Source organism: Plectropomus leopardus, chromosome 13 (genome assembly GCF_008729295.1).
Source record: "Plectropomus leopardus isolate mb chromosome 13, YSFRI_Pleo_2.0, whole genome shotgun sequence".
Taxonomy (NCBI): Eukaryota; Metazoa; Chordata; class Actinopteri; order Perciformes; family Serranidae; genus Plectropomus; species Plectropomus leopardus.
Genome location: NC_056475.1, coordinates 17809173 through 17826266, shown reverse-complemented (window position 1 = coordinate 17826266; position 17094 = coordinate 17809173). Strand labels below are relative to the sequence as shown.

The window sequence follows — 17094 nt, the reverse complement described above, 5'->3', positions numbered from 1 at the left end:
ACATGCATTTGCACCCCCAGAAATTTTTCATAGGGGTGACCAGACAGGGACACTTAAAATCTTTGGATGACACATCAAAACCAAAAGCCTTAACTTAATTTCAGGATAGGAAGTATAAACGCTAGCTGAAAACTAGTGTTTAGGAACCAAATACTGATATAGTATGGTTTTGTTTTGTTTTTTTCAAATTAATATTATGAATTATGTGATGTGCATAGACCTATACCAGTAAAAGGTACAACTTAACATTTTGAGTTCCAAAACAATCCTATGCCAACATGGTTAGTACCCATAGACGCCTTACGATTACGAAAACTTTATTGTTCACAAATGTGAAAATTTGCCTTCAGTTTCACAATAAAATACATAAAAAGACATCCCTAAGAACATGAAAACAAAATAAAAATGACAGAAATACATTTTATGTAAAAAGTATAAAAATAGATTTCAGTGATAATTATTCAAGCAAATATAATATACAATAAAGCCAGACTTCACCTTCCTGCTAGCTTAAAAAATTAGTGTGCCACAGTCTCTTAATATCGGCCTCCAATTATTTGTACCTGTGTGGCCATGTCCCCCCGTCCCCCCTTGGGGGCACCACTGACATCAAGTAAAACTGTCTTCTTGCAAACAAAGAATTAAGATACGCTGCACTGGCTGTTAAAATATACTGTTCAAGATTATGATTAAACTTCATCATTGGTCTTTAAAGGTCTTAAAAACTGATTGTTTTTGCAGAATTCATAATGTGCTCTATAAAAAAAAACATCATACAAACTCACATCTCTGCATTTAACATATTTTTTCTTCAGTTAGCGTCTTATAATATCACATTGTACAACTACTGGCTCATCTATTTCAACTTCATTTTTCATTCTTCACTTTAAAAACAATCCTAAACACTTCATATCCTGGTCCTGCAGTTCACTGTAAACTTCAGTATGCAACATATTTTAATATTTTACACAGATTAGCTGTAAAATGTTGGTATAGTGCATTTAAGCAAGGTTGAAATTAATGTTGAAAAAGGAGCTTTAATCAAAGACTGAAACAAAGAAAGTCCATCAGTTAACACACCACTGCACATTTTCAACTGCAGTATGCATTTGACGTCATGCACTGTCCTCCTCTGTCTCTTCTCCTCATCTGCAGCATCTGTAGGTGCTACACAACACACCTCCTCCAATAATGAGCAGAGCTCCAGATGCCCAGCCCACATATATGGAAGCCCCGAGCTCTCCTCTCCGCTCCGTGGTGGGCAGGGGATTGTAGAAACCTGTAATGATGTTGTGAGCCGACAAGCTGACAGGAATAACACACAGGAGCCCTGCTAATATAAACACCAGACCTCCAGCCAGGCCAACATTAGCTTTGGTCAGCCAGTCGTGATGAAAGAAGTTGGTGCAGTGGGCCCCGACCACAGTGAGCCCAATAGCCACCACGCTGACAGCAATGGAGACGCAGATCAGAGCCCTGGAAGCCTGTAGATCCTGTGGTAAAGCCAGAATAGAGTCGTAGGCCTTACACTGCATGTGACCCGTGCTCTGGATCACACAGTTCATCCATAAGCCTTCCCAGAAGACCTGAGAGGTGACGATGTTTGCCCCAATAAAGGCTGTCACCTTCCACATAGGCAGTCCGCAGATTAGGATGGTGCCAAGAAAGCCGATGATTGCCAAACACACGCCAACTATCTGAGTCTGCATGTTGCAAAAAAATCAAATCCAAGGTACGTATTTAAATTAAAACTTAAAAGTCAAAGACAGCAACAGAGTCCACCTTCAGTTGGTCTGAAAATCATTTTTCAATCAAGCTTTCACTCTGTAGTAAACGCAGCTTTGGTTGTGTTTCGCTGTGTGTTTTTTGTGCTGCAGGTGTAAGAAAGAATGGCAACAGGGAGGGGACTCTGCTAGTTTGTGGATCAGGTTTCCTGCTTGTCCTGATTCTTGCTCACTGTGATAAATAGGAGGAGAACGCTGTTAACAAAAGCGCTCATGCATGAAAGACTGCTTTGTGACCAAAAACAAAAGGCTCACATCATAAATTTTAAATGGATTCAGACACTAATTGTAACCATTTTCAGCAAAGGAACACTTTTACATATCTTCAAACTTTACATGAGAATCATTTTAAACCTGACAGGACAGTAAAAGACTGCATGAACAGTTTCTAAAAAAAGACATCATACTTGAGCAGGTAGAAAGACATGCACACTGATACATTAAGAGCAAAGTGCATCAGCACCTTTTCAGTGAATGCTCACCAGTGTGATTCAACTATCATGCTCAGATTATAACCTGCCTAGTCTTCAGAAGAATATGTTGGCATTGTACATTTCTGCAGCCCCAAATACATTCAGTTTGCACGTTTCACACTTATATCAATGTTTCTAAAGCCACTTAGTATATGAGATGACTTTGATATCTGAAGGTGAAGGGTTTGATGGATGGCATGGCAGCTATAAATAATGCCAACAATAAAACCCATTGTCATTGCTGTGTTTTCAGTTTTTTATTGGGATATCACTGCTTTTCCTGCAGGGACTGTGCCCGGTAAAGTGGGTATTTTAGGCTAAAACATGACCTTTTCTTGACCATAACTAGGTGGTTTTTGTACCTAAATCTAACCGCGTGTTAATCACAGCATAACCTATCTGTGGTTTACAGAAATGTACAATTCCAACATTTTTTTTTCTGGCAATTTTGGTTGTTATAATATTGACAAGAGTCAAAAAGTGGAAGATTTGTGTCATCCTGATTTAATAAATGGAATATAGATTAATCAGATGTACTGCCTGTCCTAAACTTCATGAATACTGGAGTGAAATGTTTAATCTGTAAACCCTTGGTCTTCAACATGGAGTCCGTGACCCCATAGGGATTCCTCAAGTTACTGTTGAGGGGCTGCCAAATTACCCCTTGATAATTTAAGTGTTTTTATATATAATTTTCTTCAAATATTAAAATGTGTCTGAAAATACATATGAACATCTCAACATACTAGTGGAGCCCATTTATGTAAAGTACTGTAATGATAGGCTAACTGTTACACCCATGAATCCTTGAACTAGTTAATGCTAAAATGCTTTAAAAAAAACCCAAAACAAAACAAAAAAAAACTTTTAGCCAATTAGCTTTATTATGTCAAATGTATGGATAGTCTTGTGAGCCATAATGGATTTTGTTAACACTTAAGATATTCACACACCCCATCCACCTTAAAAAAAAAAAAAAAAATCAGCAAAAATTCAAAGGATAAGGCTAACACACTTAGACATGCTACAAGTGCTGTGACTTTGCAGCTACATTACAACAAATCAACTTACTGCTCACTTAAGGTAAATGGGAACTGATTTCAGATACAGGATCTTTATTCTGCAAGCTAGTTCACTGGAAAACTTCAATATGATGGACACTGCAACACCTGTACTTCTACCATATCCCAACAGGTTTCAAAAACCCAATTCGGTCGCAAACACTGCATGTGCAACATCTTGAAGGTATGCAACAGATTTTCACCCAAACACAGAAGTTCAAGCACTAGCCTCAGTGTGACTTAAGAAAACTTGATAGCCTAAAATGAACTGCAAAATAGTTCCTGCTGGATGTTGGCATTTACTAAACAGTTTTAAAAGTAAAAACTTGGAGGCACCCATATCACCAAGTTAAAACTCAGCCAAGAATTAATGCATTGTCAGCAAACTACCATGTTAAAACCTTTGTCGTATTCACTTCAACAAATCAGCATTCACCCCCCATAAGAACAAGATAAGGCAGTGGTTGTATAAAAGGTTAATTTATTAAAAACAATTAGAAAACACTTTTAACTCAAAGTCAAGACCATAAAAACATTAAAGAGTTCAGTCCAGTTTCTTGGACCGTGATGAGCATGTGGACATTTTAGACGTATGCTCCTGTGCTTGCTGCGGAGCGAGGGGCGGAATATTTCACAGAGTATCTGCTGTCCTTATTCTGCGGACACTGGCAGCAGAGAAGTGCTCCTCCGATTAACAGGAGCCCTGCTGATCCCCAACCGATGAACATCGATGCACCGAGCTCTCTCCTCTGTGGGTCGCTCAAAATGGGGTTGTAGAAGTTCCTGATGACTTCATGAGCAGACCAGCACACGGGGATCAGGCACAGGATACCACCGACAATGAAGAACACCCCCGCAGCAATGGCTACCTTGCTCTTGGCTCCTTCATCTTCAATGCAGTTGGTGCACTTCCCCCCTGCGACGGCAAGCAGGATTCCCATGAAGACGATCAGAATGGAGATGACAACCAGAGCGCGGGCTGCTTGCAGGTCACGTGGCAGGGCCAGCAGGGAGTCGTAGACCTTGCACTGCATCTGTCCGGTGCTCTGTTTCACACAGTTCATCCACAGGCCCTCCCAAAAAGTCTGCGCTGTCACAATATTGTTCCCGATGAAAGCGGACACCTTCCACATGGGCAGGGCGCAGATGATGATGTCTCCCAGGAAGCCAATCGTGCCCAGAAAAATGCCCAAAATCTGGAGGCCTGCAGACGCCATATTTGTCTCACACTGAGCGACAGCAATGAAATACAGAGATGTGATTTTTTTACCTGCAGCTTTTGTGCTCACATGGCAGGCTGTGGGCTCCTCTGATTGGTTGTTCGAAATTGTTCACATTGAAACCACCTGAGGTCATTTAGTCAGTTCTGTATTGTCAACCACACACAGTGGTAGAAGTTGAGACTGCAGCTCTTCACACACCAAATGTTTTACCTTAAATAAAAATAGAAAGTGAAACACTCGCTTTTGAAATATCCCAATCGATTCACTTCATTTAAAAAAACAAAACAAAACAAGAAAAATAACATGAAAAAGAGAAAATGACATCAAGACAGTATTTTAAAAAAAAAAAAAAATTAAATAAAGACCATAACAAAATTTTAAATATAATTATAGTTTTCTGGTCATTTTCCCTTGTTTTCTGACAATCCTCCTAAGCTACTTTTCAGAACATTTTCTTGCCACCTCTTACTAATGTTTTGCAGTTCTCAGAACATTTCTTGTCAAGTTGCTCATCATGTTTTTGGGGTGTTTTTGAAAGAAATCAAACCAATTTTCTCAGGTTTCAGAGGTTTAAATGGTAGTGAAAAGCATCTGAATGCAGCTCAAGAAAACAGATATTGATCCAGTTGTTAAAGGGTTAAAGTGCAGTCATCATTTCACTGTCATGTTTTTATCTGAATCATGAGAAGAAAAAAGACACAGAGAGATTCATCTTCACATTTTTATTGATGTCTGCCTAGTTGCCACCTTATTTCATGCTTTTTTTCCCAGTGCAGCAATCAGGCAGAGTGTTTCCACTTGCACTGATTAACAGTGAGGCTCAGCTGAACTGTTGAGTTTGCTTGTTTTTCCTCATAATGATCAGACATGTTGCCAAACATCCATACTAAAATGAACCAAAACAGATCAAACAAAGACAGGAGTAAAGGATATTCCCAAAGATATTAGAGAAAATATTTGATCATATCAGAACTTTAAATTCTTACAGGAATAAAGATGTAGTATAGATGTCAATATTTAACCAAAATAAAAATGAGTTACGGTTTACAATATATTTTATAAATTCAATTTTCACTTTTTGCAGAATAAAATGTAACAGTAAAGAATTAGATACACAGTGGTTCCCAGCCGTTAAAACAAACAAACAAACAAACAAACTTTCAGCTCTTTCAGATTAGCTCCTGTGGCCCTACATCAACACCATCATCTTTAAAACATGTAAATTGATTACCTTTTCCCATCAATCTGTGAGCAACAGTGATCTGATAGGGATAGTTCAGGATATTTGAAGTGGTACTGTACATGATAGCCCACTTATCTGTGGACAGTAGATAGAGGACGCTGCACTCCCTGTTTGCACTCCAACGCTCAGTATTTCTCTGTGGTGGAGTGGACACTATATTTGGAGTATTTTCACTGCTTTGCCTTGCTGTCAGACAGCCCTTTGCTTTGGCACTACATTTTCTATCTATATAACTTCCATATTTCTGCACAAAAGCCCAACTGTTAGGGATTTGCAGCAGGTTTTCCAAATGCTGATCTTCCCACAATTTGCTTGTGCTTTGTTTGTCTGCATGTTTTTTAGGTTGTATACATTATAAAACAAATAAATACACTTGCAGCGCGTTTGCCCCTGTTGGCCATCTTAATAATGGTAGTTTTGATTATTTTTGATACAGACCCCTTTCACAACAGACACTTTGACTTGTCATTATAGGAAATACACAGTTGGGATTTTTAACATTAATGATGGCTGCATTCCACTCTGGGGAGGTGCTGGCATTGTGCATGCTGGCTCACTTGAATATCTTACTGGAACACTTAATGGAACCAAGCCATCATTAATATTATCAATTTCACCCATGCTTTTCTTACTAGGAAATGTCAACATGTCTGCCGGGAAAAAGGTCTGTTTTAATTTATGTACTGTTGCTTTAACCGATGCGGCGATAACAGCCAATCACTGTGGCTGTAGCGCCGCGTGCTGGCCAGAGAGGACCTATCAGAGCGAAGTAAAACGCACGAGCCCACCGAGGGGGGCGTGGCTAACAGGAGCGAGGAAAAAGGGAAACTAAAAGTAAGACAATATACATTTGTGTTTTTCCATGATTTTTGGAGGATTTGTGTTCACTTTACGTTTACGTTCCTGGAGTCTGTTTTTTTTGTGTCAGTTTTTAACCGGGATTTGGTGAGTTGAAAATGTATTCTCCCTGTGTTGACTAGCATGCTATTTTCAAGCTAAATGTAAAGCTAAAATTGTCCGAAGCTCAGCTAAGACATTTATTGAGTGTTGTGGTCTGTCTTTGTTTGTAAAGCGAATTGAGAAACTCCGTTTAACAGGAGTGGTCAAGTTTAACTTCAGTATAGTTAAAAGTTAAATGAGGTAAAGTTAAATGAGGTGACCGCAGTCGCCATGTTTTGCGTGCGGTTCAGATATGACTGTGAAGTTAGCTTCCGATTTGTAGCTTCTGATTCAGCAGTTAATGAGGGGAGAGTTAAGGAAAAGTAACCTGCACTGCTTAGTGACAGATCCAAGGTTTTTGCAGCTCTTACTGTTGTGAAAGCATGTTAGATAATTAAGGTAAAGCACCGACTGACTGTCTGAAACCCACTTTCACATTTATAAAACTTTTATTTTATTTAGGAATATGCAAAAAAGGGAGATTTTACTGCTTTTTCACATGTTGACCACATTAGACCAGTTCTAGATCAAAAATCATTTTACATGGACAGGTCAGACCTTAACTAGATTATCCCAGCGAGGCTAACTATTATTTAAAACACAGTTTGATATTTGTGAAATCTTATCTGTCTCAAGTTTTAATTTGATTGTCATAATATAAAAAATTGAAAGACAAAAACATTTGCCTTGTTTTACAACAGGCCTGGTTTTAATTGTGAGGATCGTTTGGAGTTTGCACACCCAAAGCTGGTCAAGGACGATGGCAACCCATGCTTCAAGGATAAAGACACTGATTCACACATCTGGATCATGGTAGGACTGAACTTTATGTATTTTATTGCAGTGGAATTCATGTGGAATTTTAAATGGGGATGGCTATCTTTAGGATGTAATCAATACTGTTACAGCTATTCCTTATAAATAGCGATACTAATTGATACTCTCACCGGTACTTCTCTCCATAATTTGGTGCAGAAAAAAAGACACCACATTATTTTCTTTTTGACACAAACTCTATGCAATCTCCACAAACTGACATGCACTGAGGTTTCTCACCTATCCCGTGTGACTTATCATGCGGCTTTTTCTTTGACCCAACCTAGATCAATAAACTAAGTGAACTATAAGGTTTAACCGCAGTATTTATTCACATATTCACAGTTATTATGTTAGAATATTCACTTTCCTTTGAGTAAAAAAACAAACAAACCATAACTATAGTCCTTGTTAATTTGCATATAACCTTATTAGAGCAGCTTGAACTTCATACGTGGCATACTTATCAGCAGTTATCCAGCATACCTAAACGAACTTCACTCCACTGAAGTGAATGGCTGTAAGTCTGTCAGGATAAACTTGGCAACAGCCTTGTGAGGTTATGCTGTTTTTCTGTCTGTGTTATTTCCCCTCTTTTCGCAATGGTAAATGGATTGGACTTCTACTGACACTGTCCATAGGATTAATACATTGGAACATAGTATTACATGAGAAGTGCTTAAAATAGTTGCCAACAACTGTGACATAGCTGTTAACTACAGCCTTATTTGTATAAAGGTACAAGGTGAATTTATCAGTCATTTTTTTAAACAGAGTTTTACAAAATTAAATTAAAAATTGTCCTTGATACTGCCTCACCTTTGGAGTTGAAGGATGAGTAGATTAAAATCACCAGCTTTTATGAAAATTCCATCTGGTTGCTTGGGCATGTTGCAGTATACTGTACAGTAATGTGTATATATTTTTATATTTACTGTATATACTGGCACAACGTTTCTCAGTTTCTCAACATACTATACTAACTGCTTGGGAATCGCTGCTCAATTTATTACCTGTTATTGGTTTGCTCACATTTTGCAAACTTTCACAACTTCACAACATCAGACATTTCCTGCAGCAAGCTTTTGACTGAGGCACACTGTTCAAGCTCCCTTTCTTTCTCAGAGCTCTGCCTGGGCACCACAGGGCCTCTTTGTAGTGGAGAAACACCTCTGACCTCAAAGGCAGCGTGATGGATGTTTTATATCTGAGCAATGAAGCCAAAGCCCACCCAGAGGAGGGGGGCTGCTCTGAGGCATCTGTGGGTCATATAAAACTTGCCTGCAGAGGTAGAGTTTTCAGTTGGCAGCCAGTAAAGAACTGAGACGGAGCAAGAAGGAGAAGGACCACCACCAAACAGCAATGGCATCTTTAGGGCTGCAGATTCTGGGCGTCGGGCTGGCGGTGCTTGGATGGATTGGAAACATACTGATCTGTATGCTGCCTCTGTGGAAAGTGTCTGCTTTCATTGGGAACAACATCGTGGTGGCTCAGACTATCTGGGAGGGACTGTGGATGACCTGTGTAGTGCAGAGCACCGGACAGATGCAGTGCAAGGTCTACGACTCCCTGCTGGCCCTGCCTCCGGACCTCCAGGCGGCTCGAGCTATGGTGGTCATCGCCATCCTCTTCTCTCTGTTTGGCCTGCTGCTCTCTGTGGTCGGAGGGAAATGCACCACCTGTGTCGGGGACAAAGCAGCAAAAGCCAGAGTGGCAATCTCCGCAGGTGTTTTCTTTGTCCTGAGTGGAGCTCTGTGTCTGGTCACTGTGTCTCTGCCTGCTAATACTATCATAAAGGACTTCTACAACCCCTTGGTCCCTGACGCCCAGAGGAGGGAGCTGGGTGCATGTTTGTACATGGGCTGGGGAGCATCAGGACTGCTGCTGATAGGTGGTACTCTTCTCTGCTGTCAGTGCCCATCAGGAGGAGACCGCTATAATGGAGCAAAGTACTCGGCGCCTAAATCCACAACTCCCGGGAAGGAATTCGTCTGAGTTGCTGCATTAAATGGGAACCCTTTAAAAGGCAACTGACTTTACATACAGCACAAACCTGTTGGTTATCAAGTTGTGATTTGCATTGTGATTAACATTTCTTTTACTAACACACTGCGACCTTTTGTTTCCGAAACATGCAATAGACTCTACAAGGTATGTTGCCTGTTACCAAAATGCAACATGGAGTTAAGATCGAGGCTTATTCATTTCTTTTTTGTGTTATAATTTCAATATTAATTCAGTCTAAGACTCTTCTGATGTTTTTTGCAGCATAAGCACTTCAGAAAGACTCGTATGTATTCATAATGTGTCATGTTTGTCATTCAGACAATAAACAGATTTTTTGTCAGCAATGTTTTTTTGAGATGTCTAATTTGGTGAAACATAAAGTACATTAATCATGGTATTATTTTTAAGTACATATTTTGAGATACTTACCTTGAGAGGTATTATTGCACTTTGAAGATATTACTTATTTGACTGCTATACTTAAATGATTAAGATTTTACACACAAAAATGTGATCAGTTCATAAAAAATGATGCATTGATGAAACTATGAAACAGTGGGACAGAGGGTGTCATATGCTGTAGAGATTGTAAAGCCCCTGGTGTGTGATATTGCACTTTATGAATAAAATTAACTAACTAAATTAACTGTACGAGATTATTCAAGACTTACTGTATAAAATAGTTAAATACAGCTCCAGCTTGACCAGCTAAAACATTCAAATGTTTCTCACACACTCACATTATAATCCATCATATACTCTAGCATTGAAGGTGGTCATTCTGCTGTGTACTTATACTTTTTTATAAGTACACTTTATTGATAATATTTCTGCACTTTGACCTACAATAAAGTAACAAACTATTTTAACCAGGGGATGAGGGGACATTTTTGATATAGCATAATGTCAGGATAGTGTGTGATTGTATCAGTACATGGGTGATAAGTATCTATTTTTATAACTTTTTTTTAATATTGCAAATACAGATTAAACTTTTGGTAGCCTACTAGAAAATAAAGATCAGTTCATGACAAATGAGATCTACAGACTAAAAAAACTTTCTTAAAAGATAACACAAATGTTGACAAAGTTTCCTTCTGGGACATATTTTGCAGTTTAAAAGGGTAATAAACCTGAATACATCACAGTCCATGTTATTGCATTATTACTGTACTGCAAAACATTTAAAATTGCAATAATATTGTATCATTACTTATTTATTATCATTATATTGCGGGGCTTCCTGTGATTTCCAGCCCTAATTTATACATTGTGGTACTGATGCTTCAACCAACGTAATCTGAATACTTTCTCCACCACTGGCCGTATCTCATCTGAGAGGCCAAAATGGAAACGGACACAAAAGTGAAAAATTACAGGGGTGTATTGTTTTTCTTGTCAGACTGGTTTCAATTGAAAATGTGTGTAAACAAAAAGAAAACCATTAAAGAGGTTCGGGATACATCAGGCTGAAAGGACTTGGCAGAAGTGCTCTCACTGGGCAAACTGTAAATATCCATTCTTTGGAGATATAAAACAGTTCCTTAGCAACATGAATCCGAGCATACACAGCGCAGTGTTGTCTCTGGCAGCGAGGTCCATTTTACTCAGGACAGAAACGGTAAATTACTATCTTAATACAAGGGCAGCGGATTACACCATGGCAAACATCTCGGGCAGATACAGTAAATTCCCAGGAGTCTACTCCCCCAAATTCCTGAGTGCCTTATCACCAGTGCTTATTGAGAAGTTAAGTTTCAGTTTTATTATAGTGTTTTCTGCAGGTGCGAAGTGAACATGAGAAAGGAACGTGTGAACAAAGAAGCTTTATTTTTTACGGTTAAAAGACAGTGATCATTATATAATTATATCGTCGACTAAAAAACTACAAAACCCATTTCAAGCACACACTGTCAAAGATTACAATGAGCTTTAAAAAAAATCTCCATTCTTCATAATTGTTAAAATTTCAAAACGTCTCTAGGCAGCAATCTATACAATAACTTATACATCCTAAAAATGTAATAAAAGATGTATGTATTGCACCACTCTCTCTATGAATAAAACAATTAATAGTAGGTATGTAGGTAAAATAGTATTTTTTCTGTGAAAAATGTTACAGGTTTTCACTCCTTAGATTCACAATAAAGACAATGTCTATTTGTAACAAAAAAAAAACAATTCCATGTGAAAACTGACAATTGACAGCAAATGTCAATCTTTAGTAGGTACAACTTTCCTCCAGAAACAAAAAAAAAACAACAACTGGATAAAATACTTTACTGGGCTGTCTTTTGTCACTTCAGTGCTCCACATTATTTCTTGGGTTAAAGTATTTCAAAGTCCGAGTGTATATTATTTTCAAACCAACCCAATAGACCAAGTTCTTGTTTGTGTCAGCCTTAGCATCAACATTTTTGAGAAATAGATCCCTCTGTGACACTTTCAGTGAGAGCATTAACAAATATGAAAATTGTCGAGACATTACTTGCTGCAGTCTAAACACTCACACATAGTCCACGTTTGAAGACACGGTTCTCACAGGGGCAAACTTGGCAGGCATGTAGGGTCTTGAGCCGTCTTTTGGGGGGCAGTTGTTGCAGAGCAGGCCTCCTCCCAGCAGCAGCAGCCCAGCGGAGCCCCAACCAATATAAAGTGCAGACCCCAGCTCTCTCCTCTGAGCCGCGACTACCAGGGGGTTATAAAAATCCCTGATGACCGCGTGAGCCGACCACGATACTGGGATCATGATCAACAAGGCGGCTATTATGAAGATCACTCCGGACACGATGCAGGCTTTGGCTTTGGCCACTTCGTCTTCCATGCAGTTGGTGCACTTTCCTCCAACCACGGCCATGAGGATGCCAAACACCCCAACGATCACGGAGACGACCACCATGGCCCTGGCAGCCTGCAGGTCTTGAGGTAGAGCCAGCATGGAGTCATACACCTTACACTGCATCTGGCCTGTGCTCTGGACCACACAGTTCATCCACAGGCCTTCCCAGATCACTTGGGCGGTGACAATGTTCGCCCCAACGAAAGCAGTGACTCTCCACATGGGCAAAGCACAGGTGATGATGGTGCCCAGCCAGCCAATGAAGGCCAGCAGCACGCCCATGATCTGGAGGCCCTGAGAAGCCATGATAAAGCCACCGCAGCCAGGACTGAACTTCTACACCGGAAGAGGTTGCTTTTAAAGAAACTTTCACGTCTAAAAGATTAAAACTCAACAGGGGTTATTACTGCTCTCATGTACTCCTCCACTCTTACACCTGCTTGAGGAAGTGTTTGCTGTGCTCTGATGCTCTGAGGTCGCACTGTGAGAAGATAACTGCTTCCCATTGTGGTTCAAACTTTCAGGGTGGAGTTTCTGTGCTCCCACACAAAAGGGGAAAGCCGAGATCTGATATCCACAAACCTTGTCCTCTCTCTGTTCATTGTTCCCACACATACAAGCTTTGTTACCTCAAGCAAGACTTTGAGACTGGGAACAATGGCTCCAGATCCCACCTGTGCTCACACACACACACACACACACACACACACACACACACACACACACACACACACACCACACAGATCCAGCCTTGAGCAAACACAAACTCAAGATTTCAGATTTTGGGTCAGCATGTTCAACTAAAAACAGACCATTAAGTGGAAAAAGTTAACAACAGTTGTGTAATCCAATTAAGAATCAGAATCAGTTCATTGTCACCTCCATATATACAGCTAGCACACATGGAGGCAAACTTTAAAAGTTTAAGTTAATGAGCTTGTTTATTCAGACATACAGTGTGAACTATTAACTCTAGGTTAGAATGTTCAATTAAGGGACTTTAATCACATCGGTCAAAATAGATTGACAGAGAAAGGAAATGTTGACTTTTAAAGATCATAGCAAAGTGATATGAATATTTCCTGGCATTTTTAATATTTAATCTCTGAAGAGATGAAAAATTGGTCCTGTGAGTCTGTATGAAGTACAAACACTGTTGCCTATAGGCTCACAGTTTGAACAAAGACCAGTTTCCAACCACCTCGCCTCCTTTTTCTGCCACACCTAAACCTGATCTACAAGTCTGTCAGACAATAGGTGCCTCTCAAATGCTGTGAAGGTGTTCTGTTTCAAAAAGGATACTTATTTTGGTTGAACACAGTGGTGAAAAGACATTTATGTATGACTAAATGTGTAAAAAGAACATTAAAACAGGGAAAACAATAAAAGATTTTGAATGATATATTGATTTGCTCCATTTTAAAAACAACTGGATGAAGTCGAACACAGCTGCTCTGTGAATGTGTGTGAAAATAAAAAGTAAGTAATCTCTCATTTGTAAACAAAATATTTATTTACAGTTCAACTGACACATCATGAATTACATACATATGGCTTATAAAAACAACCCACATACAGCATTTCAACTTTTGTAATTATAGAATATTCATACCGCTCAGAAAAAACTTGCAAATGACTAATACTCATATTAACAATCGCACAAATACAAATGAATGCATATGAAAATTAAAACTCCTCCTTGGGTGTGGTTCCCTTCTTGCTGTTTATTCCACTTAAACACTCTCATGAGGAGTGAAACTCAGGAATACTTTTTGCACAAGTAACAACCTAAAATATCAACAATCATAACCCAGAAGCACCAGTTCATCTGTCCCGGTAAACACCGCTTTTTTACTGCCTTCTAGACGTAATCTTTTCCGGACGCTGGTGCTGAGGCCTCAGATCTGGCAGCTTTGTACTTTGCAGTGTAGGAGCCTTCATCCTTAGAGGGGCAGTGGCAGCAAAGCATCCCACCTCCGATCAGCATCAAGGCGGCTGCTCCCCACCCGATGTAGAGCGCAGCTCCCAGCTCTCTCTTCTGGGCGTTGACCATCAGCGGATTGTAGAAGTCTCGGATGATGGTGTGGGCCGTCCAGCAGACAGGGATGGCGCAGAGGATCCCAGCAATGATGAACAGAACTCCGGCTGCAATGCCCACCTTGGTCTTGGATGATGGATCCTCCACACAGTTGGTGCATTGCCCTCCAGCTACAGAGAGCAGGATAGCCATGATGCCCACCACGATGGCGACGATCGTCAGGGCCCGGGCGGCCTGGAGGTCAGGGCTGAGGGCCAGCATGGAGTCGTAAACCTTGCACTGCATCTGGCCTGTGCTCTGAACCACGCAGCTCATCCAAATACCTTCCCATGAAGTCTGCGAGGTCACGATGTTGCTGCCGATGAAGGCAGTGACCTTCCACATGGGAAGGGCGCACACGATAATGGCACCAATCCAGCCCAGGGTTCCCAGAGCTGCGCCCAGAATTTGTAGCCCAGTGGACACCATTGTGGACAACCTATTTGTTCTCTTTTCAGTCCTGACTTGAAAGGCCTTTCTGCAGACTGTAGCTCCTCTGTGGCAGTGACGTAAGCCTTTGGGTTGTTTGTCCTCCTCTGTGATGGAGGCAAGTGCTCTGTTAGTCAAGAGAGTTTGCTGAATGGGAGAGGATTCAGAAGAACAGGTACATATGATCTCCTCCCTCTGAGAGAGGAGGGGCGATGGAGGAAAAAACAGCTAACCGTCATCAGTGCTTCCTCTTCAGGTCCACTCCCCCAAACCTCCCAAACACATAACCTGTTTACCCTCCCCCACCCATCCAGTCTCATTAAGTATAACTGAAGGAGACCTGTAACTGCTTTGCGTGTGGCACCACATGCACAATAAAACACCCAACTTTGGCACAATGTAAAATTCTTATTGAAGAAAAAATAAAGAAATAACATTTATTCAGTTCATATTCCCTCTCTTAATTACCACCTCCCCATTTTCAGTTTCACCTCAAGCAGCAGGAGGGTGGAGTAATGTCCTGAATGACAGGTGACTCAGTCTGTTTTGAATATCAGTACCTGTGACGAAAACTTCAGACGGACCAAATATGGTCTTGCGCTCAGCGATTTTCCTGCATTACTCCTTCACAAACTATGGATGACATGCTGCTGAAGTCGTAATGTGAAGAATGTCCTCAATCAACTGTGTCGGTTCCACCGCATTATGATGATTTAATGTAAACTGAGTAAACATATCTCGTCTGTCTGGACATTTTCATTATTTAATCAAGACCACAATCTTTTTTATTGGATTTAGTGCTATCTAGCAGCGAAATTACAGAACTGAAACTTCAAGTGTAGCTACCTTGACACAGCCTATTGGTTTGTGGGCTGCCATTTAGAAGCCTCAAGTTTAGCTTTTCTGCTGTTGCCATCTTGTTTTTTTTTGGAGCTGGAAGTGACCATATAAGGGCGAGGGGTGGATCTGACTAAGAAGCTGAGGACACTTAAGGCAGAAAGCCTGTCACTCAAGCTGCTGTGCCCTTATTGATGTATAACTTCAAGCCTAAATCAAATGTAAAAAGTTGAGTTTTTGTTTTTATTTTTGTTTTATTCTAGTTTTTATTTTAAATTCAGTTAACGTCAACAAAAATGTTTTTCTCAGCTGTAAACAGCTTATTTCAGTATACATTTCTGTATAAGTTGCACCAAATGGCATGCACAATAGAAAAACTTCAAATCCATATTTGATCTTCTTTAAAACAAATAATCTACCTGAGCTTTATAGTCAACATATTAAGACAATTTTAGACCTATGTCCTTGTGTCACTCTTTCTAAAAACCTTTAATAAAGCCGAACACACAGTCATATATCAACATTTAGCTTATATTATCCACAGAAAAAAGCAAATCCTACCATAAAACTTCAGAGGCTAACACTAGCCACCGTTGGCGTAACTACGTTTAAAACAACAAATATTTAAAAAATGTATTGATACCTTGATGGCAAACATATGCAGGACCCAAACGTACGATTTTTTTTTTTTGCTGTTCTGGATAATGCATATTAATCCCCTATCGTTGTCATGAGGCGTTGTGTACCAGACCCCTCTCAGAAAAACTGCTACTTTCTCCTTGACAGTGAGACAGGAAGCAGTTACGTACAGCCAAATTACAGTACTGTGCAAGAGTCATAGGCCACATTAAACTTTGATATTTAAGCAAGGTTATAAAGATCACACATATTTATTTCTCAGTAGTCTTTATCAAACAGCTTCAACAGGCTAAATTTGAAAGTATTTAGTGTGAACTTAAATTAACTTTTCCACTTAACATGTCTTGAGATCTCTTGGGCAGACAATATGATATTTACAATACCAATCTGCGGGTGTATTTACACCAGGCTTCAGTCAAGACATGTCCAAAGCTCAATATCGATTGTTTAAGCTACCTTTTGTTAAGGCTGCACGATTCCATGTATCACGCAAAATATTAACCTCAGTCTTGAGAATCCCTTTTGATCTGACCTTTTTCACCAATTTAATGCATCTTAATAATGTATCTCATCAAAGAGAATGAGAATAATTGTGTGTGTGTGTGTGTCTGTATCCTCAGTTCAACTTTGTCTTTTATTTTTGATAGACCTTTCTTTCAGGTTTCAAGGGATACATTTTGATGTTGATCGCAGTGACTGTACTGTGGGTGATAAATAAAATGTTGGA

The 17094-nt window shown here is 39.9% G+C and overlaps 4 protein-coding genes across 4 annotated transcripts; 1 reads left to right on the top strand and 3 right to left on the bottom strand.

The window, feature by feature from the left end:
• Window positions 1-394: 394 nt before the first annotated feature.
• LOC121952347 (claudin-4-like) lies at window positions 395-1863 on the bottom strand. Its single transcript, XM_042498965.1, has one exon. The coding sequence runs from the start codon at window positions 1707-1709 to the stop codon at window positions 1146-1148; it is 564 nt and encodes a 187-aa protein (XP_042354899.1). The 5' UTR covers window positions 1710-1863; the 3' UTR covers window positions 395-1145.
• On the top strand, window positions 1661-10136 carry LOC121952345 (claudin-4-like). The gene is made up of 4 exons (XM_042498963.1): window positions 1661-1732; window positions 6498-6618; window positions 7425-7536; window positions 8665-10136. Exon 4 carries the CDS (start codon window positions 8902-8904, stop codon window positions 9532-9534), a length of 633 nt encoding a protein of 210 aa, XP_042354897.1. The 5' UTR covers window positions 1661-1732; window positions 6498-6618; window positions 7425-7536; window positions 8665-8901; the 3' UTR covers window positions 9535-10136.
• On the bottom strand, window positions 3810-4581 carry LOC121952346 (claudin-like protein ZF-A89). Its single transcript, XM_042498964.1, has one exon. It carries the CDS (start codon window positions 4533-4535, stop codon window positions 3903-3905), a length of 633 nt encoding a protein of 210 aa, XP_042354898.1. The 5' UTR covers window positions 4536-4581; the 3' UTR covers window positions 3810-3902.
• A 1916-nt stretch (window positions 10137-12052) lies between the features above and the next one.
• Window positions 12053-15076, bottom strand: LOC121952164 (claudin-4-like). Its single transcript, XM_042498682.1, has 2 exons — window positions 14413-15076; window positions 12053-12698 (listed from the first exon to the last, which is right to left on the bottom strand). The coding sequence occupies exons 1-2, from the start codon at window positions 14889-14891 to the stop codon at window positions 12053-12055; spliced, it is 1125 nt and encodes a 374-aa protein (XP_042354616.1). The 5' UTR covers window positions 14892-15076.
• Between the last annotated feature and the right edge of the window lie 2018 nt (window positions 15077-17094).

What these genes read in the sequence shown, in the direction of transcription:
- LOC121952347 (XM_042498965.1), bottom strand. Translation starts at nt 1,709, where the DNA reads ATGCAGACTCAGATAGTTGGCGTGTGTTTGGCAATCATCGGCTTTCTT.
- LOC121952346 (XM_042498964.1), bottom strand. Translation starts at nt 4,535, where the DNA reads ATGGCGTCTGCAGGCCTCCAGATTTTGGGCATTTTTCTGGGCACGATT.
- LOC121952345 (XM_042498963.1), top strand. Translation starts at nt 8,902, where the DNA reads ATGGCATCTTTAGGGCTGCAGATTCTGGGCGTCGGGCTGGCGGTGCTT.
- LOC121952164 (XM_042498682.1), bottom strand. Translation starts at nt 14,891, where the DNA reads ATGGTGTCCACTGGGCTACAAATTCTGGGCGCAGCTCTGGGAACCCTG. An exon ending in AACGCCCAGAAGAGAGAGCT is followed by an intron (nt 12,699 to 14,412) that starts GGGAGCTGCGCT and finishes TGGCTGCGGTGG; the next exon opens with CTTTATCATGGCTTCTCAGG.